The 27721-nt window shown below is 39.5% G+C and overlaps 1 protein-coding gene across 5 annotated transcripts in view; it reads right to left on the bottom strand.

Moving 5' to 3' along the window:
• The window catches only part of nectin1b (nectin cell adhesion molecule 1b), a 157365-nt gene that overhangs the window by 14615 nt on the left and 115029 nt on the right, over nucleotides 1-27721 (bottom strand). Inside the window, exons 6-10 of one of the 5 annotated variants that reach the window (XM_005936812.3) lie at nucleotides 20164-20311; nucleotides 18421-18489; nucleotides 12447-12540; nucleotides 6574-6675; nucleotides 562-748 (exon numbers count right to left, since the gene is read on the bottom strand). In XM_005936812.3, the coding sequence (XP_005936874.1) occupies nucleotides 605-748; nucleotides 6574-6675; nucleotides 12447-12540; nucleotides 18421-18489; nucleotides 20164-20311 (557 nt within the window). In that variant the 3' untranslated portion in view covers nucleotides 562-604. The remainder of the gene's footprint in view (nucleotides 1-561; nucleotides 749-6573; nucleotides 6676-12446; nucleotides 12541-18420; nucleotides 18490-20163; nucleotides 20312-27721) is intronic. The other 4 variants (XM_005936810.3, XM_005936815.3, XM_005936811.3 and 1 more) reach the window with 4 other exon arrangements.

Genomic DNA, 27721 nt, shown 5'->3' with positions numbered 1-27721 from the left:
TTTTGCCATTAAGTCAAAAAAGTGACATAAAAACACACTAAAGAACTATTTCATTTTGTTTTTATAAGACCAGAGATGATCAAAATCCCAAACGTTTTTCATGCAAAACAGTCATGCTGCTAAATCTCGCACATTATGGACAGGAATGCTCTACAGATTTCTCTGGAATCAGACTTCATGCATAAAGAGACTAAAAGGAGCATCAAGAAAACATGAAGAAAAGGAGTTAAAAATTGCTTTGTCTTTGCCAGCGAGCCATATTTTGCATGACATTTTGTGAAAATTATAGAGCACTTGTGTGGCTGATCTTATATTCTCTCACTACAATGTGCTTTTCAATTTCTGCACCACACGTCTCTGCTCGAGTGCTGTTGTGTTAAATGACACCCTAAAAATCACTCTGATTCAATCAAACTTTCTGAAGAGCAACATGGGGGATATCAAAAGATGACCAAGGCTGAAGAGGAAGGTAGACAAGGGAACCATGTGGATCATATAAAGGAAGGTCAGTGCATGTGAAAAGGGTATGAATGAAGGGATGGAGTGCATTGGTCTGTATACCTTGAGGCCAAAGTCTGAGGGGAAAGGCCTATAATGGCATGCGCTAGTGTGAGCTAGGCTGGATGGTTGCATACTCGACAAGATCCCCAGGGCCAGTGTGAGCAGAGCTTCGTGGGCTTGGAGAGGAGGCCAAAGCTGCAGTATCCAGCTCCGCATACTGGACATCACAGTCCTTGTGGCCAGAGTTCTGGAGACAAGAGAGGCGAAAGTGTGTGAGGAGTGAGGCAGCCAAAAAAATGAGAGTGTGAAAAAGATAGAAAGCTGACGAGAGAAAGAGAAAGTGGGAGAGAGCAAGTGAAAGGCAGACAGATGAGAAAATTGATGGCTGAAGGTTGAATGGTCGTGGGGACATTTTGAGTGTGTGAGCAGCAGTGTTAGAGTGGAAGACAAAGAAAAATGTGTGCGCATGGGGAGGAAAAGAAAACGTGAAAGGTGAAAATTATTATGACGAGCCAGCAATGGAGTCGTTGAACAGAAACTCACAACAGTGGGGAAATTATTATATATTAAATTAAAAATTAGAGATGGAAAAGAACTTAATCTTTGTTTACTATGCACATACCATTATTCTATTATTTTTCCATATTTATCCATAAAGTGTTGGCATGTGCAACAGGAACATATTTTGGTCCAGCTGCTATTTTTTTTTCTTAAGATTATGTGTGCATAGCTCATCTATGTATATCCAGGAAATCATGTACATTTGATAGTCATGAAAACTGGATTCCAACGGAAATGAACACAAAACAAGCCAAACCCACCGCGGGCACGCGCAGCTCTAATGCCTGGATTATACTGAACATATGTCCATGTAATCCTTCAGACTACAATGAAACTAATAAATGTGTCCTGATCACAGTCTGAATTAACTGTTTACATTGGCAACCACGGTTACCCTGTGGCACATGGAGATACTTGCAAAGCCCAGAAGCGAGTTAATGGAGATGCTTGTGTGGCTTCCATTGTGCTGATATTTCAGTGTGCATGTAAACATAGACAAAGACCTTCATTCAACTAGAATTCGACCACTGAGCACAAAAAACAAATCCAATGACTGATTCGATGAGGAATTGGCCAAGTGGATGATTGAGCAAATGACCTTAATGGGGTGATCAATAAATGACAATGACAGCTTTGAACGCTCTTTATCCAAATCCAATAAAACAAAACACGTTGTTCCTCCATTAATAAAAATTTACAAAAAATAAAAAAGGTGATTTCGTTTATCATTTATCAATTGAAAACAGCTGAAAACTGTAGAAAACCAACATAATATCTTCTGCCCCCTTTAAAAATGTATCTTATGTAGGAAAAGTGAAAATGGATTTATTTGATTTTCCTTATTTTAATAAAATAAACAATCTAAACAGAGCTCAGATAGGCAATGATGATGAAATAAAATGTAAGTTTTTTAAAAACAGAACAACAGGGTTCAAAGTGTCTCTGAACTGATTGTACAACCCACAAACAAAATGCTTGCTGTAATGAAATCAGTGGAGTAAAATTAAGAGTGGTTAAGTAAATGCAAAGCACAAATGCACCACATCTAAAGCTGCGTGGTAAAGACTTGTGAACGAGAAATGGAATGAAATGATACGTGTTGCATCAATGTACTTTAATTCCATCTGAGAAAAGATTACGTAGAAATGACGGAAGCTTTTACAGAATCTCCTGTAAATAATTTAAATCTACTTTGCAATCTCTCCACTATTGCATATTTCCCCGCCGCTCACACTCTGCACTCACTGGATATTTAAATATCGAGAGTATTTGTCATGACCGGAGTGCAATCAGGGGGAAAATTACAGCCACATTGCATTCAAAATTGGCAGATAGTGTTTTGCCCCTAGAGAATCATCATTAGTAACACTCGACGCTCAGCAGTCAATGCATGTCTTTCACAAATAGTGTTTTGAAAAACTCAGTGATACCCTATTCATCTTAAGAGCAGCCCTAAACTTCAATTTAAGTGGAATGTTATCAGAGATAAGAAATAAATCTTAGGAAGATCTACCCTTGGTGTCCAAGGATTATCTGAATTAAACATCCAGTCCCTTTGAGCATAGAATTGAAGATGATAGTTTAATATCCTTGAATAACTACACAGAAAATCAAAATCAATTCGCCCAGGGAAAAGAATGATAGTAATTGAGTTATCCCTCAAGTTCGGTGAGAATGAGCCATTTATAAAGTGCACCAAAAATGCAAAGCAGTTTTAACAAGGTTAGCTGACAGGCTAATATATTGAAGTTGGTGGCATCAATATAACATCAGTGCGGTTTTTATTTTTTTTATTATTTGTACTATTATGCATGAGTTAGTTAGGCTTAGAACGTAACAAAGCATTTTTACCCTAATGGTTAGAGCAGTGTTTCCCAACCTTGGAGCCACGGCACATATATCACATTAGAAAAGTCACACGGCACACCACCAAACACAAAATTTCACAAAAAGCATATTGATCATTTTCCCCAACGCACCAGGTATAGCAGAATTGGCTCAGCTTGTCCGCAATATACCATTTTTTGCTTTCTTCTGAGCACTACTCATGCTAGGGCCTTTATCTGGGTCAGAATTTCCTCCAGGACCCAGGTTAGATTGATTACTTTTTCTTTTCAAATATTTAACTATTGCTATTATGCAATGCATGGTCTCACAGCTTGACTATTATGTAATTTCTTCTCAGTCTTCTTCTCTTTTACTGGCAGTTGGCAACCTATTTAATTAGAGCAGTTGTACTGCCCTCTAGTGGAAGAGAATGCACCTGTGACTCACGCCGATTGCTTAGAGCAGCGGTCCCTAACCCCCAGGCCACGGACCGGAGTCGTTTGGTACCGGGCCGCAAGAGACTCGGTGTGAAATTTATGGTTTTCAGGGTTGTATTTGTTTATTGTATATATATTTATTATTTATATTTATTGTATGTATTTGGTAGATAAACATAACAAAATAAAATAAATACAAAAAAAATAAAACGTTGTGAAAACATTGTCGGATGTAAATCTGTCCGTCGCGCAAAAAAGGTTGGGGACCGCTGACTTAGAGTACTAATTAGGTGGAACCAGATAATCTTCCATGGCACACCTGATCATTTTTTGCCCAGTGGTTGGGAAACACTTGGTTAGAGAGACAATCTAAACATTATTTCAGCTGTCTCACAGTCCACCACTTTTATTTTACCTGCTAGAGTCACTTCTGCTACCTCTAAATTGTGTAGATATGTATACTGTATATGTGTGTCTGTGTGTGTGTGTTTATGTCCTCAGAACAATAGGCTGTAGAGCTGCGGATGTTTGCCGATGCTTTGAAAAAGTGACGTCTAAAGACGTGTTTGTTTGTGATGAGATCTGGTGACTGAAAGCTAAATTCGTCATATGACTTGATCCTTCGAAAAAACTATTCAGTAAACTACTAGAGCCAGTTTATTGAGGCATTGTCTTTCTGGAAGATGTTTCATAGGAGGTTAGAGGTGATCACATAGAACAACTTTATATTGATTTACAGTGACCCTTTCCTCTAACAGGACAAGTGGACCCAAACCAGAAAATATATCTAACACATTGTGTTTTAATGCAGTCTCTTGTGCTATAGTGAGACCTATAACTCTGCTAGCTTTTTTTTTTTAAACACATACAAATTATATAGTTGTGATATAGGTAATTTTGTGGAATGTGAAACAGTGTGACTTCTAAAGGAGTTTTCTTATTCTGGATCTGAAAAGCTGGTTTTAATGCCAGGTGACAGCTATGCAGAAGTTTTATGAAACTGATATATTCTGTTTTATGAATACTGAAACAGGTAGACCTATTCTGATAAGTACCTGAAACAAAACTACGGACCTGTAAATGTGAATAGAACAGGCTCTTTACTTTAACACTCTAAATTAAATTACGATGATTTAAGTCCTTCAAAAGATATCCACTTTAGAGAAAGAAAAAATGTATATTTAATATCTAGTTTACTCTAAAACCATACTTCAAGGATTCCAGATTTTTACTGGCGTGCTTGATTAATTTCTGAATTACTGACCTTGTCAGTGACACCCAGCTCTAAGTTCATTGGTTCTTACTGAAAGCAAATGCAGACCACATTTAAATTGTTAAAAAAGGTTAATTAATCCTCTGAAACAGTTGAACACTATAGATTTAAAGCCTCCTTCCATTTAAAAATGCCTTTGAGTTACTTTGACCTTCACTGCTTAGATGATGTATATTCAGAGTTTGACAATGCAGTGAAGTTTTCTGATTTATTTGCTGCAAGTTTGTTTCTCTAGGTTAAAAGTCTGAAAAGTACCCGCAATAGGAATTGCAAGACTAGTGCCCAACTTAAATAAGTGCGATCTGGAAAGCTACAGTCACTCTACGTTATGAATGGAGTTTTTGTATAAAAACAAGTCTTGCATTTAATAGTTAAACTTTGGAAATAGGCTTTTAGAATTGCTGTCCTCAATAAGTGAGAATGTATAAGATGCAATTTCAAAAGTTCTGAATAATTTTTTTAACAAAATGTCAGACATCAATAAATTAATAAATATTCAACACAGGAACTTTTATCTTAAAACTAGTGCTGTCAGCGTTAATCTCGTTGAAATGACGTTAACGCCATAACCGCATTAACACGGCAAATCTCCATTAGCGAGTTAGCGCGGATCGCCCCGTGCATGGGGCTGCACGGCGCTAACACGTTAACGAGCTAACCGCGCTAATGCGTTGACGCCATGCGGCCCCACGCACAGGGCGATACGCGCTAACTCACTAACAGAGATTTGGCATGTTAATGCGGTTATAGCGTTAATGCCATTTTAACGAGATTAACGCTGGCAGCACTATTTAAAACATGTCTGTAGGCTGTAAGGACCGCAGGCCCTGTACACTGATATCTTGTCATGATTTCAAGTAGCCAGAAAATGGGTAGCATAGAAACAATAGAGAATAGCATGTCAGCAGTTGTGTCACACTGATGTGGCTTTTAATTTGAATTGTGAAGTTCCATCATGCACAAGGGTAACACATACAACCTGACTTAAGTCAACATATCAGCTTAACCTTTAATTATCAAAATTTAAAATAACTTTCCAAATGGTTCTGGATTTGTGAAGGAATACTGGCATAAATCTAAGGAGCTAAAAGTGGATCTCATTAAGATACAGTTGATACCCACGTGTTGTTACGCATTTGAGCAATTTGCATTTTGCACGACACTGCTTACCAAATAAGTAAAACTGAGACTGAAGAAAGAAAGAAACTTAGCAATTGTGTGGTTACAAATTGTCACATTACCAAGAGACACACTGAAAATGATTTTGTTTTCAGCCAGCACACACAACATGCAGAAGCTTGCACATCCACACAAATTGTCTAAAATCCTGGTTGTTGTTGTTTTTTAAATTCATCTCAGAAAGAAATGCTGCCAAAGCAAATAAAGCCCTCAGTGCTCTCAAGCATCTGTGCCACTGAGGGAGGTTTCCCCACAGTTAGCAGAGGCATCTGATACAACAAGTCAAACATTTCATAGTCAACAGTTAAGACTCAGGGGTGATGATGTACTGTGGAGCACCACACTGTAACGTATCTGCAGACGGTTGCCTGGCAAACCCACAAGTAATTACGATGGATTAGAGGAAGAGTAGGGGAGGTGAGGCAGAGGGCAGGCCGTCGGGGTCAGAACATGAAATCGTCCACAGAGAGAGAAAGAGAGAGGATGGCGGCTGGCCAGGTTTACATAGAAGATGAGAGGTGCTGATTTTGATGATGAGATAAGAAGCTTAGTCAAACCGCCCAGTGGATTTGCTGGTCAGCATCTACTCATAACACCAGACAAGCAAAAATGAAAGCTCCTCAGTGACTGTACAGAAGCACCGTTCATTGTAAATCAGTTCTACAATACCACCAAGCAGAACCTCACCAAATATTCACCCTTTCAGCAGCAGTTACTACTGACCAAAGGCAGCAGCTGTGGATGACCCCTCCATAGTGAAGCTCACGTGACTCCGCTCATGGCATCAGTACTCACCGGCTTATCGGTGAAGGGGGTCGACTCAGAGGGTGCCATGTCGTAATAAGGAGGCTGAAGAGGAAGCTTCTGCATTTCTTCCTCCTTGTCGAGATGAACCACCTACGGGAAACACCAAGAGCTCAGCGTGACTTATAATGAGCTCGAAACCGGGATAGATCAGCCAGCTCTAGTCCTCACCAAGGTTAACTTTGCAATTAGTCTATGAGTGTGAACTGCTACCTCTTATTGCATGTGCATTAATTAAAACACATCAGCAGCAAAACATTATGTTGACAGTTGTTGCTCACATTTTTTTTTGTGTGTCTGTGGTAATGAACAGAAATCAGCAATGTTAATCTCGCATCCGACAGAGAATACAGCTTGACAGCAGTTTGAACTTCAGCAGCTCAGTTGAACCTAAAGTTATTATGTGCATCAAAGTAATTTTGTCAAATGAATCACTTCCAGATCACATAAATATATGATGCAAACTTTTGAAACATCTGAGCTGAAATGCTAAAGTAACTGTAAAGCTGCAAGAGCTAGCTGAGATTCATAGCCACTATATTACAGAGGGATTTCATTTCTTACATAAACCTGACATAAATAAACTATTTGAAAAGAATAGTTTGCCTATGTAAACAAGGCTCACTGAAACCATTTTAATATGGTACAGACATTTCATTAGGTACGTCTAAGAAAATGTATGTAGTCCAGCACAACATAACATAAATTCGGCTTTTACATTTTCTACTTTTGTTTTCAAAAAGGTTTAAACTGGGTTATATTTTAGAGTGTAGTGGTGATCTATTTTGATTCTTAAATGTTTCTTTAAATCCCTTTGTATAGATATTTATTTTAAAAGGTAGAACGTAAACATTTTCACTGTGTTTGAAGGATTAAGGTTTAGGTACAAATGCTAAATTTTCATTTCACATGTTTTCTTTATTTATTTTTTGCTTAGGGTGCAAGATCTTTAAGTCTCTATTAAGTCAGATGTTATTTTATTTATGCAAATAAAAGAGCAATATGGTTCAAAAAGACACAAAAACATGTTTCAAAGTGTTGTATAAATAAAGAGGGGGCTTAGCTAGATTCAGAAACCTTCTGAATTAAATTCAAAATTAACCTACATCCTTAATCAGTGGACTTGCAGAGCATGATGTTCTGTGGTGACCATTCAACATATGTCAGTTTCTCAAGGGTGACTAATTACCTTTAATGGAGTATGGTACTATATTATAAAATAAATTAAATTGTAATCCATCATAATTTCTGGGGCATTACAGTTACATTGAGATTGTAGATGAATATCTTTTTGGTTAACACCAAAATCTTTCTGTAGACAGACAACGATCCGATCAGTATGTTGGTTTGCATGATTTTACACTGTAGCTTCAGTTAGTGTATTACTGGACAATGCAGGTCTGCAATGCAGCTGGCACAAATTTGTCTGCCATACCATCCAGAGGAATGGATTAAAACAGCTGTGTCTACATCAAAACAGGCTCAATTCATTTGGTTCTCTTGTCTGTATTTACTCTCCCCCTCATCAGCTTGTCAAATCACTCTAAGAAACCTGTCTAGCACGTCTATGACCAGCTGATCACACCAAAGCAGGTGGCTTTGTCGCTGGACAACAGTTCCTTTCAGTGCTGGAAATTCAACAACATTTTGCCTCAGAAATCAGAAAAGGGCACTAGCATGACCGTACAGAGTAAATCATGGTTGCTCAGGGGGAAAACATCAATGAACTCAATGTGAACCAGAGGAAAAGATCGAAAACCAATAAAGTCAAGTCAATTCAGGCCAACTCAATTGTAATCTATAACCTATTACATGCAACATAAAAGTCTTAATAAACAACAGGTGGTGTCACATTATTTATGGTTTTGTTTAATTAAAAAGGGTAGTGAGAATGAGACATTAAACACCTCCAGTGGTCTTCCACATGCACACTTGGCAAGGTAGGTTAACAGGTAGGTTGTATAATCATCCTAGAAAACTTGACCTATTTCTTCTGAAGAGCTATGCTGTCTCGGTTGGTTCTGTATCTTCATGTGATGCCTGAAAGACTTAGTTATATGGAAATCTTGTCAGTGAAGAAGCTTCTTGAGGTTCATATTAATTGCAGGTTTCTCTCAATGTATATGTAAATTCCAAAACAACTTGAGTTGCACTATAATTTCCGTACATAATTCGCTTAGGCGCTGATAAATATTCAGATTGGGTAATGACTGTATGATGATGACTGTAAATCTACAAGGGGTGAGGGTTAAGATTCTCACTTTAAAAATCAAGATTTGGCTGTTTCACAAGTTTTCTGTGGCATAATAGGCACAGTGTTTTGAAGGGTGGGTTTGTGTGAGGAAAGGGGGCCACTCCTATAGTTTTCCTTTTCACCAGGTTGTCTGTCTTAGACTTTTCCCACAGAGTACTTCTAATTGATCTGTCAAAACCTGTCATAATCACAAAAGCAAAATTTGATGCTTCTGACATCAAAGTACCTTGAAAGTGTTTCTTAGGTGGGGTACTCAAAACAGTCTATAGAGAAGCTTACTGGCATAAAGGAATTAATTAATATTTTAATGACAAATGAAGGCGAAACCTTCATAGAACGTTTGTCAGAACTGCACATTTTGCAATGAAAAGAAATAAGAGTTAATGAAAGAAATTAAAGTCACTCGGAACAATGAGGTCATCAATGAAAATGTGAGACTCATAATGGTTGCTGAACAATGGTTTTCCCTCTTCATACCCGCAAATTCTGTTTAATCTGTTTTTTTCATCCACTTTTTTCATCCACTTTTCAAAAAGCTTTTGAATGACAATATGTATCTGGGTGATGTGAACTTTTCTACTCACGTTACATCAAAAGGTGAAGCATTTAATGGTTGAGTGGTCAAACAGTGAGCTGAGTGCCAGACTTCATATGCAATTACTTGGGGGGGAGGGAAACGTTTGTTCAAGCTATAAAGACGCTGAACTCCCTGATAGTGAGTTTGGCTGTCAAAGTCTAATTCACACCAATACACAACATTTAATTATAGGAAGCACACACTGATACTTTGGCTCTGTCGCCCAATGAAGTGACCAAGCAACCTCTGCCCGAATACCAAGCTGTTTAAGACCAGTTGTAACATTCAGATATGCTGCATAACCCACAAAATCTTTTCACTACATTTGAAGGTGAAAAATTATCCCTGATCTCATTTCTCGTTCAAATAGTCCATTTCGTAGCTTTTCATCGAGTTCATTCTCAAAAGGAAACCCTTGAAAAGCTAAACCCGGAGCAAAAAATAGCAGCGAACAATAATTAGAACTATGTCATTACAAATTGCCTGGTGGCTCTGCAGATGCTGATCAGTATAATTTAAAGAAACAGCTAATCATGATGATTGACAGGCTTTGGGGCACGAACTTGTCCAGCTGAACTGATGAAGGCACCACCAAGAGACTTTTTTTTCTGGTATACGATATGATTAAAAGTTGTAGATAAGATTATTTCTTAACAACTTGTTTGTATTTATGGACATTTTAAAAATGTAGTTCATAAAAGCATGTTTATAAAGAAGCTATCTATACACCAGGATCTGCTTGGGCATTTTAACTTTTTATTGGGGAGTTGGGGTGGGGGGGGAAGGATTGCTTATCTATGCATTCTCTACTCACTGTGTAATAAACCTGCCGTGATGTTTTCTTGTTTTGTTTTGGGGGGGGTTTTGTTACTTTTATCTATCCAGATGTAAGTTTGCTGAACGTGCACCTTCTTTTAAAGCAATGGCAGCCATAAAACCAAACACATTAAATCCTGTAATGTGACCATTAAAGCCTCATTTTTATACTAATCACCAGTCAGGGTTACGATGCCTTGCTCAAGTAATCTTCTGCAGTAGTTGTGCAGGAAGAAGAGCGCATTATTTCCCCTCTCTCCATGACTTTCTCTGCCCAGATGCCTAGCAGTTTGACCTTGGGCTTATGAAAAGTATCAAAGTTTGATTTAAATTCTCAGCGGTGCTGATAGGTGGTGACCAACTTGACAGTTACGTGAATCTTTAATTATTCAGAGCCTAATAGCGCCTTTTTTTTTTTTTACTTCTTTAGCTCCTCAGTTTCTCACATACTGTAGTCCTTGACAACAGTAAAAGTCACTGCAACCTCTGCACACTCCTGATGACACTTCACATGTAAATAGTGCTGCACATTCAATCTTATGAGAGTAACTTTTGTTTTCCTAAACTACAGCTTGTGCTACAGTAACGTTTGCAATAAGCAGATTGGAAACCTATCGGGCTGGTTGAGGCAGAACATCCAGGAATACAATTACATAGTACTGGTTCTGTGCTATTTAAACAGCCTAATGCAATATAAGGATTGTGTTCTCATGGAAGCTCGACAAGAAATTAGAAAAAAATGTTCTAGTGGCAACACAGACCGGAAGCCAAACATGAATAGGGAGGCTATGCAGAATCAGTGTGACCGTGGAAAACGAGGTTTCAAATTCCAAGGGCATGTTCAGAATACTTTTTCACCAAAGGAAGTTTGAGGTTTAACTGCACTTTCATAACGTGGAAGAGCACATGAGTGGCCATCTTACTTTATACTGGCTGCATATAATACACCCGATATATTAATATAAGAGCATGTGACTTGTATTCAATTTTTTTGCCATTAACACAACCAGTGATTGACTGCTGTGATTTTTTTCTTGCTTTTAAAGATGCTATTGGCACTATTTCACCATCAATTATTATTTTAATCTTTTCCAGATGACAGCACATTCCAGTACTGACAATATAAATGAGGTCTGAATGGAGTATACTCAAATCTGCTTAGAATTAGAGACAGTAAAATTTGGGGACTTGAGAAAATTGCAAATTTCTTTAATGTTGCCAGGAAGTAACTTCAGCGGGAGGGAGCACTGTAAAAAGCGGTTCCCGTGCAACCACTCCAGGCTCTGCATGTTTGTTATTGTACATTCAGACAGTACAACTTCCATGGATTCAGCAGCAGTCTTCAAAGTTGGGATGAACAAATTATCACTGATGAGAATCACTAGATTCCCATCAGTGACAAGTAAGTTTGTCACTGATTAACATAAAAAACACTGCTTGTTAAAATGATGAAAACATGTCTTGAGGTTAAAAGTCTGTGAGAAATTAAGCTGTTTATCAAACTCGAGTCACACTTTGAAATCTTCAGCACTCATTTACTAAGCTATAAACAGCTTCATTTAACATACTGCACTTGTACTGTGTGCAGTGATTAAATAATAAAATGGACAATGTCAAAGACTCTCTGCACAGCATATTCAAAGTACAGATAAAAATCTCTGACAATACTTTTATAAGCAACAAAGTCCTTTTTCATATCCCTGCTGCAGTGCAAGCAGGGATATGGTCGTTTATTTATATGTCAAAAATTGCCCACTGACAATTACTTTATTTATTAAGAGGGAAATTAATTACACACATGGATAATTATGTTACATGTCATTGGCTTCACTTGGAGAATGTGACATTTCTATATTCAGCTAACTTTATTCACCGTCTTTGTGACAGTTGCTTTGGACAGCTGTGTAAGACGAGGAACACACACACACACACACACACACACACAAAAGGCTCACGGCACTAAACTGACATTTTTGCGATTTAAAAATTCACCTGAAAATCCAATAAATGAAAATAACTTTCCAAAAACAAAAAGAGACCTAAGCTGGTTCGCTGCTCTTAAAGATATATGGAGGTAAAAAACATCACATCACTCTTTTGTTAAAAATATATTTGGGCTTGGATTTCATATGAAAGAGACAGATACTGCCAAAGTTGTCATACCTTGTGTTGGATCAGGAGAATAAGCAAGGAAAAGAAGTAGGGGGAGGAGCTTACCTGGATGTCATCAGATGTCAAGTGTCCCTTCATGTCACTGTTCTTCTTTTTGGGTGGAGGAGGGGCTGGTTTGTGCGCAGGTGGGAGGTCAGTCCTGTTAAGAGAGTAAAAAGATAACATGACACTCAGCACAGTAAGGGATCACCACTCTTTACGTCCCTCACCTTCTACACCACTCTATAATGAGAAGTCCTGCCTGCACTTGCCTTTTTCACTCTTTCCTTGGATTTTGATAGATCTCGTGTTGGTGGCTTTGTTGCAGCAGCAGCCATCCCTGCCCTTTCAAAGGCTCTCGCTGGAGAGACACTGTGCTAATGAGAGTAGGCTGTAATTGGACTGAAGTGAGGAGATAGGAATGGAGGGGGTATAGGGGGCAGGGAGAAGGGCATGTGTGAGTCAAGGGTGGTTTGAGCCTCATCCAGAGTGCCACGCGGACAAACACCCTGCCTACTGTGCAGCGACTGTTTGTTTGACATATAGTCCTGAGCTGTGACACGGAGAGCTCGGCAGGCGGCTTCAGCTCTCCACCTTTTTCAGGATCCCTGGTACTAACATCCTCTAATCCCAAGGCACTCACCCCACCCCTCTGTTGGCACACCTGGGTAAGAACAAAGCCTCAAAAACTGAACACCTGTGCTAGTTTATACGCCGCTATTAACAATGGAGTAAGCAACCGTTTTCTGTAAATCACCAACAATCAAATTTCGATGGAGGTAAAAGCCACTCTGTACAGAGTCATTCTGAGTTATTATAGAAAATTACTGAAATAAAATGTGATCAGGAAAGACAGCGGTAACTGAAAGCATTCTGTTGAAATAGTTTGATGTGTATCTGTATAATTATTTCAGACAAGGAAGCAGAAGGGTTGTTGCTACGGAATCGTTATAAAGAAAACCCCTTGCCTCAAACACGCTGGCAGTCAGATGTCATCTGTCGTATTCTGACATGATATCAGGAGTGATCAAAGATAATGAAGTGGAGCACAGACACTGAGCTGTGTACCTACATGCATTATCTCCAGCTCCTCCCGCCTCCCATTCGCACTGGTTCACGTCCTTATTGAATAACATGACCTTTCCGCAAGGCCATGCTGCCGTTTTAATGTGCAGAAAATTTGTGCATGAGTGCACCTCTTAACTCTTTCTTTCACGCTCATTATTTCCAGTCCGTATCACCTTGTCTCCAGACAGGGCTGCCGTACCACTGCCAGATTCATGTGGCACCCTCCTCAGCCTGCCTGCAGCACAGAGGCACAGCAAATGTACAGAAAAGCAGCGTGCAGCACACTAGCTCTTCAACAATAACGCCTTCCGCTGCAGAGCTTTGAGAGGAGAAACATCCATTTTTTCCTGAGACAGATAATTATGAGTCTTGTGGGAATGCGGTTTTCACAGGTACAGCAGTGTGCTCATTATAAAGTATTATAATTCACTGCTTATGACTGACTGGATTCTGATACAGGTGAGAACTTAAGACAAGACAAGATCATTTGTATCCATGAAATGTGTGATACTAAGTGTCATTTTTTGCTTCTGTCTGTCTCGTGTATGTGAGACAACAGATAACGGTCTTTTTTCAGTTTGCTGAAACATAACACTAATGAACATCATGCAATGACCTAACTGGAATTTTATAAAAGGACATGCAGCATTACAACATTATGCCTGACTGGATTTTGATTTTACTGTAGTTTGAGATAAATCAGTTATGCACCATCGGGATTTGACAGGTTTATTCAAGTAGGATGAAATCTGATGTTTTTTATGTATGATTTGCTGAATTCGTTTGAACTTACGTTTGATCCCATAGGACCTCCAATGATTGCATTTTATTGCAAAGGAGCTTGTTCAAATAGGTACTGTGCTGGGGCCCCTTATGCGGAGTGAGTTTATTAAATCTGACCAAACATGAAGAAATTCCCTCGTCTCATGACTACCACCCCACGGCAACAACTTTCTCCCTGTCATCCAGCTACTTTTGTAATCACATTACACACAAGAAGCAGTCTCAGGAGAACATCAGTGCATAGACTGTCACTACTGTTTGACACAAGGGTGGGAAAACAGACCAAAAAGTAGCACAAGCGTTTCATGAAGTGCTGTGTGTGCAGAGAGGGAAAACGTATAGCACAGCTACAGCTCACGCAAGATAGATATACAGCATGTGTGTGGCCGGTCATTCAGTCGGCATATCAATTCCGTATTTGATATTAATAATATAAAGAACTTGACATGTATAGTATATTATTAATGAAGTATACTTGTAGGAGAGGAAGTAAAAACAAAACAAAACAAGAAAAGGTCAAAAGTAAAATGTATTTTTAAGATTTAATGGTTGCATGTTATGATGTAGCAGCCACTTTTGAAAAATATCCAAAAACAACTCTATCCACCATCTCTGTGTTTTACTGTGAGTCAAACCAGTGTCCATTAGCACCGCAATCAAAAATCAAGGAAAATAAGCAATCATTATCTTGCAGATTACTGTTTATTCTAGTTTGGGTTTGAATGTCTTAGTTGAGGTCCATAATTTCCTTTAGCAAAAATAATTTGGAACTCCAAGTAATTGCTCAGATCTTCCACAGCAACACTCTGTGTTGTGCCAAAAGAAGTGGTCAGAGGATCAGACAGATTTTAAATTAGCCAGCTGTTATGCGTGGCCATCTAAACCACATTATTGGGAAGTAGAAGCAGAATGAACATACCTGAAATATTGATATCAAGCTCACATTTATTCACACAGAAAATCCATTATTATTCTCACGGCAAGTAAGTTGGGTTAGTTTTAAACTAAAAAATATGTTTTAATATGTGCACATGCTCTCGGTTTAAAATTCCTGGAAGGAGAAGCTTTTTGTTCAAACTGCAATTTTGGAATTTGTAAAGGTGTAATGCATAATATATCAACTCCCTGAAAAAGACTGAATATTGGAGATGTTTTCTGCTAATATTTGTACGTCAACATGTAAAAATGAGCGAAATATTCACTGCTACAGATCTGTGCGCTCTTCAGGAATGCAGATGATGCAATCTCAATCAGTCATTAATAAGCTACATTGCAGTCCCGCACAGCTTGACCACCACATGTGCATCTCGTACTTCCTTAGTGCTGAATGTGATGCAGGCAGCATGGGGGCGTTGGATCTGTGAAAACGCAGACACTAATGAAAGCTGACAAGCAACACAAGCCCGTGGGGAGCAGAAAGCACTGGGCAGGGAACCATAAGCTACATTCAAGTTTGCAGTGTTTCCTACTCAGACATCCACCTTGAAGACCTTGCTCCTCCTCGCTCTGTTGGCTACGAAAGGCTCAGGGCAGCTTAGGGGGAGATTTAAAGGGGATAGCAAGGAGAAAACATAACTAATCCTTAAACTGAGAAGAGTAGTCTGTGAGGGAAGATTTACAGCAAAGAAAATGACTTTTACAATGCACTCACAAAAAAGTGACTTTCCTATCTGAAATTTTCGCACCATTGAGGAAGTCTTCAAGCTCACACTCAGAATTAAGATGTTCTCGAAGGTGACAGAAAACCCTCTTTCCGTCCACTTCATGTGAGAGAAAGTGAAGTGTCGCATTCCCACAAGCGTTTGGATTAGAGAGCCACCGTATGCCTGCAGCCCTGCTCGTGGAAAAAACGTGGAGTGTTTGAGCCGATCCTCGGTGCTCTCATTGATTTCTGTTGATCACAATCTTATTTGGCAATTTAAATGCTAATGATACTTTTAATTGCAAGACGGGATAAATGTGATTTGATCTTTAGGAGGCAATTACTTTCATGCTTTGTCTAGCTCCGATCTTTTCAAAAGGCGGACAACAATTACTCTGCAAAGCTCAGCTTTTTTTTCTCCTCTCACAAGAGAAGAAAGGAAAAAACAAGAATGAAGCAAAATGGTGTTTTTGTTCTTTGACAAGTTTATCAAAAACTACTTCTGTTGCTGGGGGAAAATTTTGCTCTTTAGAACACTTAACTTTACAGTTGTACACAAACAGTCACTTTCCAAACCTTTTTCAACACCTCAGGCAATGCTACTAGTGTACATACACTACTATGCAAAAACATAGATATAAGGTGATTGTTATAAACATTTGTACTGCATGTATAACTTTCTGTGCAGAGAAACCAAGCACCATTTTATGCATAAATAAAAATAGCAAATAATTGGAAATCACACCGAGTACAACACAGTCCATGTTGAGCGACTCAGAAAGACAAGACAGTTCTACTTTGGTTACAGCTTAAAGCAAGAAGGTGTCCATTAAGAAATTACCATTTATCACATTTAAAAGGTCTCCACACAGCAAAAGTGAAAAGCACTGGTGACCAGTTTATAGACCAAAGGGTACACAAAAACAAATCACGTCTCCACAAATCACTTCTGCTAACGTTACATCTCAAAATGAAATCTAACTTCATTGACTTAGTAGTACTGTGTACTTCTAGTTTGTCCAAATGTCCTCCAGTTATGCTACATTTCAGTCTCAGAACAAGTTTGAAACCTGTGCTCAGTTCAAATTAATCATGGTTGTGTCGTGACATGGGCTCTCGGCTCATGGTTAAACATCCGTTTTACATTCTGCATGCAATACTTTTCAGATACTTTTGTAAATATGACTGGAAAATTGGCAACAAAGTGATTTATGCAAGCAAGTATTTACAACTGTGTCAACACCAGCTGTATGTCAGGAACACTCAAAAGATTGGGGGGGGGGGAGGTTTTTTGGCCACAATTGGCAGTGCTCTTCTGCATTTTGGAGGTCATACATCACACCCGGGCAAAAGACGATGAACATATTATTCTGAGAACATCGCCTTTGACAATGCCCATCTATTTTGATAATCAGTTGACTATTGTGCCAGTGCAGCCTCTAAAGGGCCAGTGATTTATTAGGATTGACCAATTTTGAGTCACATCATGTGCTGCTTTGTTAGGGCAAACAGAGGCGTGACTGGCGGTGCAGTCAGGCATGTTATCAAATGCCCAGGCTTGATTAACAGCTCATCAACATGCAGAATTAAACAGTCTGGCTAAATGCTTCCCCTTTACTCTGACATTAGACACTCATATACAACTATGAATATCCCGCTACATTGAAATATGCCCCACACATTCTTTTGCAACTTTTCTGCATCCACATAGACGGTTAAACGAGAACAAGTAAACAGTTTCTGAGTAAGACACTGAACATATTTGATGACAAGCCACAGAAAAATGACAAAAATTCATATGAACAATTAAAGCTTTGAATCACATTTCACTACATTAAGCATTACATGCCAAACTAGTGGGAAACAACAACATTTACAGCACTGGCACAACTGTTGTCATGCATATTTGATGAGAGTCATGCAAACAAAAGGAGGGAAAAGAGCAAGAGGTGGAGGAGAGAGGTTGGACAGTGTGGTCTGTCAAAGACATTATCACTCAGCATCAGCTTATGTAAAACAAAGCCTGTATAAGCTTGCGGATTTCTGTTTGATTAACAATTTGATATGTATGTTAACTCTCATCTCGCCTTGTAATTCTGTTCTGTCCAAGCTCCCTGAATCGGATAAACTCTAAGTGGAGCTGGATTTTCCATCTAAAGAATTCTGATAAGGTTTAATTGGTCGTGGAACTGTTTTCATCAAGCTTTATTTTCATTCTTTCTTTTTTCCAAACATCATTGTCGTTATTTGATGTAAGAGTTTATTTTTGCCATTCATCGGATTGACATGTAAAGCCTAAATTTCACTCCAAAGTATTTATTTGCTGTATGCTGTCAAAGCAAGCAGAGAAATTGCTCAGATTTTAGGCATCAAGTGCAGTGTGACTCGTTAGTGAATGATTATTGATCATTTGCTGCTTTCAGCACTCACAATGGTGTGCTCAAGTATGTCACTTGCAGGCCACCATTACATGCAGGCAACAGAATAGAGGATCCAGGAGTACAGGGATCAGCAGGGGATAGACTGGGGTCAGGAGCCTCTACTTTCCTTGTGGGGGACTCTGGCTTCTCAGGACCCTGTGTCACACAACTATCAGCAACAGCAGCAACAGCAATGCTGAGGGAGTGGAGTGGGAAACAGAGAGCAGTTACTTTGGCATCAGAGTGAGAAAGAAAGATAGATTAGCAAGGCGGGAGAAAGAGACAGAAAGCAATGGGAGCGGTAAGAGTTTGTGTGCTTCATTTATCTTGAAAGACAATGCAGAGAGCTAAAAACAGTGTGGTTTCTGCGTCTGCGTGGCCTCAGACTTGGTGGACCTGCTGCCACCACAGAGCACCACAACATGCAGCCGGCGGAGACCAAAAACCTGGCAGAACGCCTCGTCTGATGTTAGCATCACCGCTTTGAATAATCAAATAAGCTAGAAGATTCTGGAGGGGGACCTCTAAAATAAGCATTGTAATCTCATCATCTGAATTGATTAAAGGCTCATGTGCACCCTGAGCCAGATTCTGCACACCCCCCCAACCTCAGTTGTTTTGGTAATAATCCCAGGGAGAGAGATAGCCAGCTCATGCTCACAGCAGCATCATTCCCATGGGAATGTGGTTTGAATCTTGTATATTCAGAATAGCCAAGAGCATCATGAAAACCCTTGGCAACCACTGAGCTATCTGTCCTGGCCAGGTGTTTTAGATGAAGGGAATTAGCAGGACGTAACTTGAATGCGTGTTTCCTTCTTCATTGAAAACAGATTTCTGACAATTGCTCCAAACCAGATGGCAGAGACTTTTAGTACCTCGAAATAACGCAAAAAGCTATTTTAGATTTTCACAGCTCTGTTGCTTATTGTTCTCTCAGCTGCACCCTCTGCTACTTCTGTTTTCTCCTTTGTGTATGGGCAGCAGCTGGCAATGCTGAAAATTGTCATGGGCGCTGGTTTGCAGACAGAACAAAATTACCTGGTTGGCCGGAGGAGGTGTTGCAGAGTAAATAACATCAGAGTTACAAGGCCCCTTAATGTGTCTTCAGCAGTTTGAATGTCTTAATGGATGCAAGAAGAAGTCTTACACCATCTATTTAAGAATACATTACAAAGTTTACATTTGTAGGATACCTCACCATTAGATCTGCATCACAGGCCTTGCTAAATTGTGCTTGATTTGAGGTATATCTATTTGCAAAAGCAGCGATGGAAAAGAAGTCGTTCATACTCTAATTACTGTTTAAATTAAAATGAATTTGCATAATTCTACAATCGGCTGACCCGACCTCTGGACCTCCTGCATACTTTAAAATCTCAAAGTAATCTCCTTTAACTTCTCGACAATATTGTGACCATCCAACAGAAGCAAATGTTTCCTGAGAAGACTCTGCAGTACATACTCCTGCAATCAGCCGTGATTAAAACAATAGTGTTTTAATGGGAAATGGGCTCATTGCAGCCCACATTACAATCAAGCAACCACTTAATAGCTGCTTTAATAAAAATCATTGATTCTATCTGCTTTGGTAAATGAAGATAGACATTCTCTTTTTTTAGTGCAATTAAATTCATTTTCATACCGTGACCTTTATGAAAGGAGACTGCTGGCTCCCAGAGTAAATGAGAATGAGACAGTGACATGTCTGCAGCATGTTCCTCCGTCTCCAAACACATTTACTCCCCTAAAAAAGAGTTTCGTCCTTTTCGAAGTGTTTTTTCTCTCGTGGAGTGACAAAGAGTGCACACCTAATCTTACCACCTGTCCATCCCCCTGCAATATTCTCCGGGAGAGGCTTGGTACTCACAGGTCATTATCTGTCTCAGTGCGGGTCTTCTGCTGCCGCCGATGGACCATGACAACAGTAACAGCCACGCCAATGATGAGTCCAATGGCAACAACACCTCCAAGGATCCCGATAACACCACCTGGGGGACCCTGCGCCATTGGCTTCTCTGCAGACAAGAGGAGAAATAACAGTGTCAGAGTATGTGCTCTTTGAGTAATTGACGCTGCCTGGATGAACTTTAAAAAAAGAAAAATCAACTACAGCCTCCAAAACAATACCAATGACAAATAGACTTCTATGTTATCACAGAGGGAGTCCAACTTTATGCTGTTATTAATAGAAATCTTGGACAAAAGGTTAAAATAATTCAAAAGCAAAGCAGCAATGCACTCAAGAGAAACAAAAACAAAACAACAGGCTATTGTCCAAAGAAAACCTTTACAAACCATTTGACACAACATATGTCAGACTTGAGGTTTTTCTCTCATAAAACACATCCAAACAATATTTTCAGAGAATTATTTCAGGATGAGACCATTGTCCTGCCTGTCCTGGCACTTCATGAATGCCACACTGTTGTGGTCATTCAGCAGCTGCTGTTGCATGCCTAATGTGTGCTCCATCATCTGTTCAAAAGAAGCCTAAATTGGATTGGATTTGACAGTGAACCCAAAGGCACTCTTAAGAGCACAACAATGCTATTATACTTTAAAGTCATTGCCAGCAGGGGCCAACAAAATGCAAAATATATTTCCAGCGTAGCAGAGAAAAAATGTGTGTGGTTTCAGAAGCAAAACAATTCATTTAATTCAGTTGAGAGCAAAAGATGAGAGAGATACGTCTACAAAAGTCGGTTCAACTGAGTTATGAAGACAACATGGAGGTCTAATCCAGTAAACATTGCAGATTGTTGAAGTGACTCTCTGGAGTTTGTTCAATACTTCTGTCTCCCTACTGCTGATAACACCAGAGCTATACACAGGGTTTGCAATGAAAATAATAAAACAAAGCAATCCCTAAAACTTGATATATATATATATTTATAAAGTATATTTATATTGATAATAATAATAACTATTATATATTCTATATATATATTATATATATATAAATATATATATAATCAATAATTTTTTTTTATTATTTTTTTATTTTTTTTATGTCAGTCAAATGTAAACTTTGACCAGCACCAGAGGGAACATTTACAGAAAATATTGAAAAGCATATATCCTTTGATGTTAACGTACTATTCTTTCAACTAAATATATTAAAGGAAACGAGACATTCTTGCACCTTCTTTGCATGAGAGCCTGTTGTTTTTTTATGCTTTGACATCTGATAAACAATGAGTCATTCTGTGTGAGGTCTGAATATATCAAAAGTGTAATACATCTGCTGTCACACACGCAGTCAAAAAGGTAAATTATTACAATGTGCAAATCTTCCCAACTGATGTCAGGTAACACTAAAATAGAACAGCCATCTCTTTTCAGAATCCTACTGTATGTATGATATTTTGCTTCTGAGGACACACAGCACTGGCATCTGTTGTCTTTGAAAGAGCAGTTAAAGGCGTCCTTTTTAAGACAGGCCAGGGACCAATCAGTGGATGTGAGCCTGTTGTGATGGGACACTGCAAATTCTCACTATCTTCCACTTTGAAAAGGAAAGCCTATCTCCTGCCCTCATGATGTCTCTATTATTATCTGTCTGTCCTTTTTGGTAGTGACAGGACAAGGCCTGCCTCCCAGGAGCCCTCTTCTCAACAGCCCCCGCTTGCTTGATTCAATGCCCATAATGATGGGTACACAGAGGACTACTTCACATACAGCCACACAATAGCAAGCACGTTACCCTACCTTGTACCCAACACACACTGCCTCAAAGTCGGTGATTATATATCGTGTCCATCAGATTGTCATGCCACGGTTGCTATGGCTGATCTAATTTTCTGTCGTCAGGTACGTAAGAGTCGCATTGTGTCAAATCTACACACTAAAAGAAAGCAAATAGGTTTTCTTGTACTGAACACACACTTCTTTCTTGTGATGTATTTCAATAAAAAGGCTGTGGAGTAGCTTTGAAGACCAAGCGTAAATGTGATCTTGCTGCAGCACGGGAATAGATAAGCCGGAATTCCTACTGTTGTCTCATTGCACTACATAGTGAAAGCCAGTGGGCTGAATTTCATGGCCCTAATGCAAATGCCAGACACAATAGTGTGTTGTATAACACTAATACACACAGGAGTGGACTGGATCAGAATGCAATTTCCCTGTTGTGGAGCCTTAGGCACTAGACACACAGGACTTACACTGTCACCTCCTAACACATAAAGTTGGGGGAGCCATCTGGTGCGCAGTCTGAGTGCTTTGTTTGTTTCTCATATAGCTGGAGAAAAAAATTAACACTTACATTTTCTGTCCATGAGTTCTACTTTAAAGGATTACTGCTGGTAACAATCATCAGATATGACACTCACTATGTGTTAACAGACCTCTCTGCACTGAATCATACATGTTATTAATCTCTGTCTCTCTTCTACAGCATGTCTTTTGTCCTGTTGTCCTTCTCTCTCACCAAATGGTCGTAGCAGATGGCCCCGCCCCTCCCTGGGCCTGCTTCCAGGTTTCTTCCTGTTTAAAGGGAATTTTTCCTTCCCACTGTCGCCAAAATGCTTGCTCACAGGGGTCATATGATCATTAGGCTTTTCGCTGTATGTATTATTGTAGGGTCTACCTTGCAATATAAAGCGCCTTCAATAAAATTGAATTAAAAATATAGTATTTACAATGTTTGCGTTGGGTGCACAGCAGCCAATGATAAGGGCAAAACAAGCTTTGGATCACCAACCAGTAACAAGCAAGGGACTGAATTCAGCTCATTCTCAGTTATAACACCAGCCCTGGCATTATGTTCACCTTCTGTGTTGTCATCAAACAATGAAGGAAAAAAATTACACTGAAAAAGAAAACCTCCCAGCTCAAAGCACAATAAGGATCGAAACAAATAAAGTTGTTATATAATACACCCTGTCTCTACACTCTGCTTTGACACAAGTACAAATTTTACTTTCAGCATTAGGAAACGTTAAGAATAGGCAAGGTTCTTTTCTTGGAAAAAAAACAACCACTTCAGTTTGTTTTGAATATGTACTTCATATAAGAAGTGATGTCGTGTACCTAAGAGTTATTGTACCTGCTTTAAAAAAATGCTACTGCATCTCAGAGAAATTAATAGTTAAATTATTACTTTTAATTATAACATTTCAACAAACTTCTTAGATATCTCAATTAAGCACATATTGGAAGGCAAGACTTCAAAGTGCATGAATATTGACACTTGAGTGTATTGATTCAGAATCTTTTTTCAGCTCTAGTCGAAGAGAAACAAAAAGCTGAAAACATTTGTCTCTAACATGAGTTTCTGCAGGTAATGCTACCAAAAAAACAAGCAAAAACAGGCTAAAAAGATCAGTAGAGCATCTTCTGTTATTTATCTGTGATTGGATGAAGAACATATGGAGAACAAACAGAAACACAAGTCTTATAGGTTTGTGTCTTCTACAAAGGTCTTAAAAGATAATATTTGCTGACTTATTTGACTCCAAGATAAAAGATATTGCCTATCATTGATAAGTCACCGTATCCAGAAACACAGAGACCCTTATAAATACCCATAAACTATAAGATCAAATAACCCTCTGACCTTTGATTTTTTTACAAGTGGAAAACCTGCATAAAATCTGATCATCTGAAATCAACTCTTTTTAGTAAAGTCCGTTGTTCAAATATGTTTTGTAGCTGCCACTGAAAGATTGCTATTGATTTTCAATAAGTGTGAAGCACTCATCCATGCAGCAGTTCTCTCTGTGCTGTCACTCCACCGCTGTAGCACATTTAAGCTGACAAACTTGACCTTGGCTTTTTCGAGGCTGCAGCTCCCTCTGAGGTGGTAGTAACCTTCATTCTTGTCACACCTACTCTCCGGCGCTCATTGAGCTGCACCAGATGTATGTGCTATTTCTTTTCTGCACCGCTGTATTCAAACATAGATCTCAGTGACAGGAATACATTTAGTTCTCCAGCTGCAACAGAGTTTGTGGCATTGCGCTTGCGTCAAAATTCCCTGATGATCTATTAAGTAGGCATCATTGGATAAGTGCAACTTCTACCCAGCAGGTTGTTCTGTTTGCTGTGGAGTTTAGATGTGAGACCAGCCAGAGGTGCCATGGTATTTGGGGGGGACGCAGTAAATAAGAGCTTTGCATTTGATGATTCATTTCACAGGCTGATGCTACAGATTCTAATACATGCTTCCAACAGGAGGCAGTTGGTACCTAGGGAAGACCTGGCATCATTTTATTAAAGAATTCACCTAATGAGCTGAAGCTCTGGCCTGAAAAGTGATTGTTTTCTCATTACTGCTTGAAGCCCTTTTTGAGTAAATGTAAACTACATGCAGAGTGACAGAGCAATTCACCGTCTGGGGTGTCCAAATGAGTGAAAACAGTGTAATCTCAAGGACCAGCTGTACTCAATAGCCAAAACATGTGGGCTCTAGTGTTACCAGTCTCCCATAGAACTTGTTAGTCACACATACCAGAGCAGGAAGAGTTCAGGTAGGAGGTCAAAGGGTGAGCAGCCTCCAGCTGGAGCAGGTTTTGCCCACTCCAAATCCAATCTGTCACAGAACGGAGCAATGCAGGATTTAAAGGGAAGCATTTTCCTCTCCCTTTTTTTATTTAACCAGATCAGTACTGTGTGCCTCCAAAAGCCCAGTATGGTTTGTTAAACACTGGCACAGGTAAGACAATTCACAGTTTTTATACATATAAATTCATCCTTGGCAAGTGGAAAAAAGCAGTAAAGCAGAATGAAGGTCAGAATCTAGAAGGTGTCACACAGACAATATTAAGAGGACATTTGTGTAGTGGTGTTTTGCAAAAATGTTCCAGGCATAAGTCTGATCACTCTCCAAGAATGGATGTGGCTCCTGGCGTTCTCCCTCTCTCCCATCAGAAATTGTAATTGCTATCTCCTCCACAGGGGCTGTAATACTTTCCAGCAATACTGGGGAGTTTTCAAGTGGACAGATTGAGAGTCTGGCTAGTAACCCATGCCAACTCCACACCACCAATGCCAGTTTGAGACAGCAACCTGTTCCAAACACCACACTGACTGGTTTTCTACCTTGCTTGCACAAGTTGCCAGTCAACTAACACAGCAAAGCAGGCAAGGTGTCTAGCTTTATCTCTCTATTCACAAGTTTTACCGTTACCTTATGAGGATCCAAATGCCCAGGCTGTTAGTAATTTATCTAGCAGAGATTTTTTTTCCAACTCTTTTCCTCAATGGGTAAATGCTACAGGCCCAATAAAGAGAAAGAAATGCGGTTTAATGGAGTTCATAAATCTGTATTTCAAGCTGCCAACTCCAAGCGGTACATGCTGTTTCGTTCCCCTACCCCTCCCCTGAGTTGGTAATCTCGTTAAAGTTCAATGTTTCCAGAGCGCTCTCCTCTGAGAGCAGGGGCTCCTGATGTCATCGTCTTTTCGACAGTAGTTTACCCTCTGGAGAGGTCTGCATCCCATTTCACCTAGATTCACATTGATGGTCTGTTTCTTCGCCACCTTTCAGACCTGATGCGTCAAAATGGAGACAGAAGCTTGGAGGTGAAGGGAGCAGGGGAATTGTAATGGTCTGATTGCTGTTCGACATCACTCCACAGAGGGCAGCACTTCATTAAATACAAATTGTTAACACATGTGATGTGTCTATTAAGATGAAACCAAGCCCATTACAAAGCTAACTACCTTGCACCTGCTGGGCTGACATAACAACAACAACAACAAAAAGTTGCAAGTACACTATAATAATAACAAATTTTCTCTTTTTCTTTTTTTAATACATTCCTGACAATTGCAGTAATAATGGATTCATATCACTGCATGGCTGAATAAATGTCTGCTGAGCCATCCTGTTTCCCTTTATAGCCTCTTTCACTCTTGTGTAAACATTTTGCCACTCAATGGTACGTTAAGGCAATCTGGGGGAGTAATCACCAATCTTCAATAAGAAAAATAAAAAACACAGCCTGTTTCCATGGTTAAACAGATGACACTCAAAGCCAGCACAGTGAGCTGGAGATCTCCATGTAACCACAAATATTAGCTTGAGGTGTCTGATGAACCGCTGGGTCCAGTGAGGTAGATGAAGCAACAGTAAGCAGCACCAAAGCCCCTGTCAATGAATATGAGATTGCTGGTTGCCAAGCTGATGCTGTCATGAGGTATTACCCCATGTGACAGCCCAAATAACAACAGTTCTAATTAAAAAGTGATTGGAATGGGTGGACCACTGCCTCCTAATGGGGGAATAAACCCGCAGCATCACTCCAGGAAGTGAATTGCGTTCATTTATTAACTTCAGGAAGCCAGTAGCTGCTGTCAAGGTATAATGGCTTAGTTTTAAAGCTACAGAACTTTCTATGCATTCTGCTTATTGATCCATTCAACCGAGATCTTCAATTAGAAATAAGCATATACCAATGTTATAGACAGACTGTCCAATAGTTTTGTGTGAAAGATGTTGAATTTTTAGAAGTATACAGTAACTCCACTGCTGTTTCTTTTGCTATGCATTGTCATTAATCTGAAAACAAGTTTGGCCCTAAAAAGAGCTGGCCTTGCAGGAAGGTTTGATGATAGGGCTCCCAGTGTGCTATAGCAGGCACTCTCTCGTGCTTGAGCCCTTTCATCCCCCAGCTGAACTCCTCTATGTGTTGAATGTTAATTTAATGGATGCTTCCAGCTCTAAACTGGAAGAACAGCAGCGCTTCTACAGATCTGTACCCCCTTCTCTACTATGTCCTCCCTCTTCTGCCTTCTTTTCGATGTAAGCAAAATTACCTCTCACTGTCTCTCTCTGGCAAGCTCCACGAGGTCACGGCTGTAATTTCCTTTGCCTGGTTAAAAGCTGACAGAGCAACAGACCCAGTCAGTCTGGTTATGTTCGAGAGGGGGTTTTCAATTTAGCAACACTTGGACTGGGGAATCTGCAGATCCCATCCCAAAGGCCAGCCCCTTTCACTGCCCCCGCTGCTAAGCAAGTGTTTCATCTCAAGCACTATACACACTCAAACATATTCAAATAACCACTGTGGGAGTCAGTATTAGATCTGAAATACAATATATTTATATTCCTGGACAGGACTGTTTGTGTTCTCTCTGGAAAATTACCATTGATTCCTTTATTCGCACTGGCAGACCTCTGGATTTCAGTGGAAGAATACAAATTTGCTCTTCGATATTTAATTGTAAAGCACCCATCTCCCGTTTGACATTTTAATTTTTTCCCCTGCTGAGTCTTTTGTCAATGTATCTAACATCAGCTTTTCTTTTTACCTTTTAACCCTCTCAGGCTCAAATTAAGTTTTTGTTGCTAATGCACAAAAGAATACCTGCAGCGGTACTTCTGAGTAAAAATACTCATGAAATATGTATGTGGGGTAATCAGGTTGTTAGCTTTTAACTGTTGCAAATCTGCAACGCCTGCCTTGAGAGGGTTAATAGATT

This window comes from Haplochromis burtoni, unplaced genomic scaffold (genome assembly GCF_018398535.1).
Source record: "Haplochromis burtoni strain Fernald_Lab_line unplaced genomic scaffold, NCSU_Asbu1 Contig_36, whole genome shotgun sequence".
NCBI lineage: Eukaryota > Metazoa > Chordata > Actinopteri > Cichliformes > Cichlidae > Haplochromis > Haplochromis burtoni.
The sequence above is the reverse complement of the archived record's forward strand: the minus strand, read 5'-3'. Positions and strand labels throughout refer to the sequence as shown.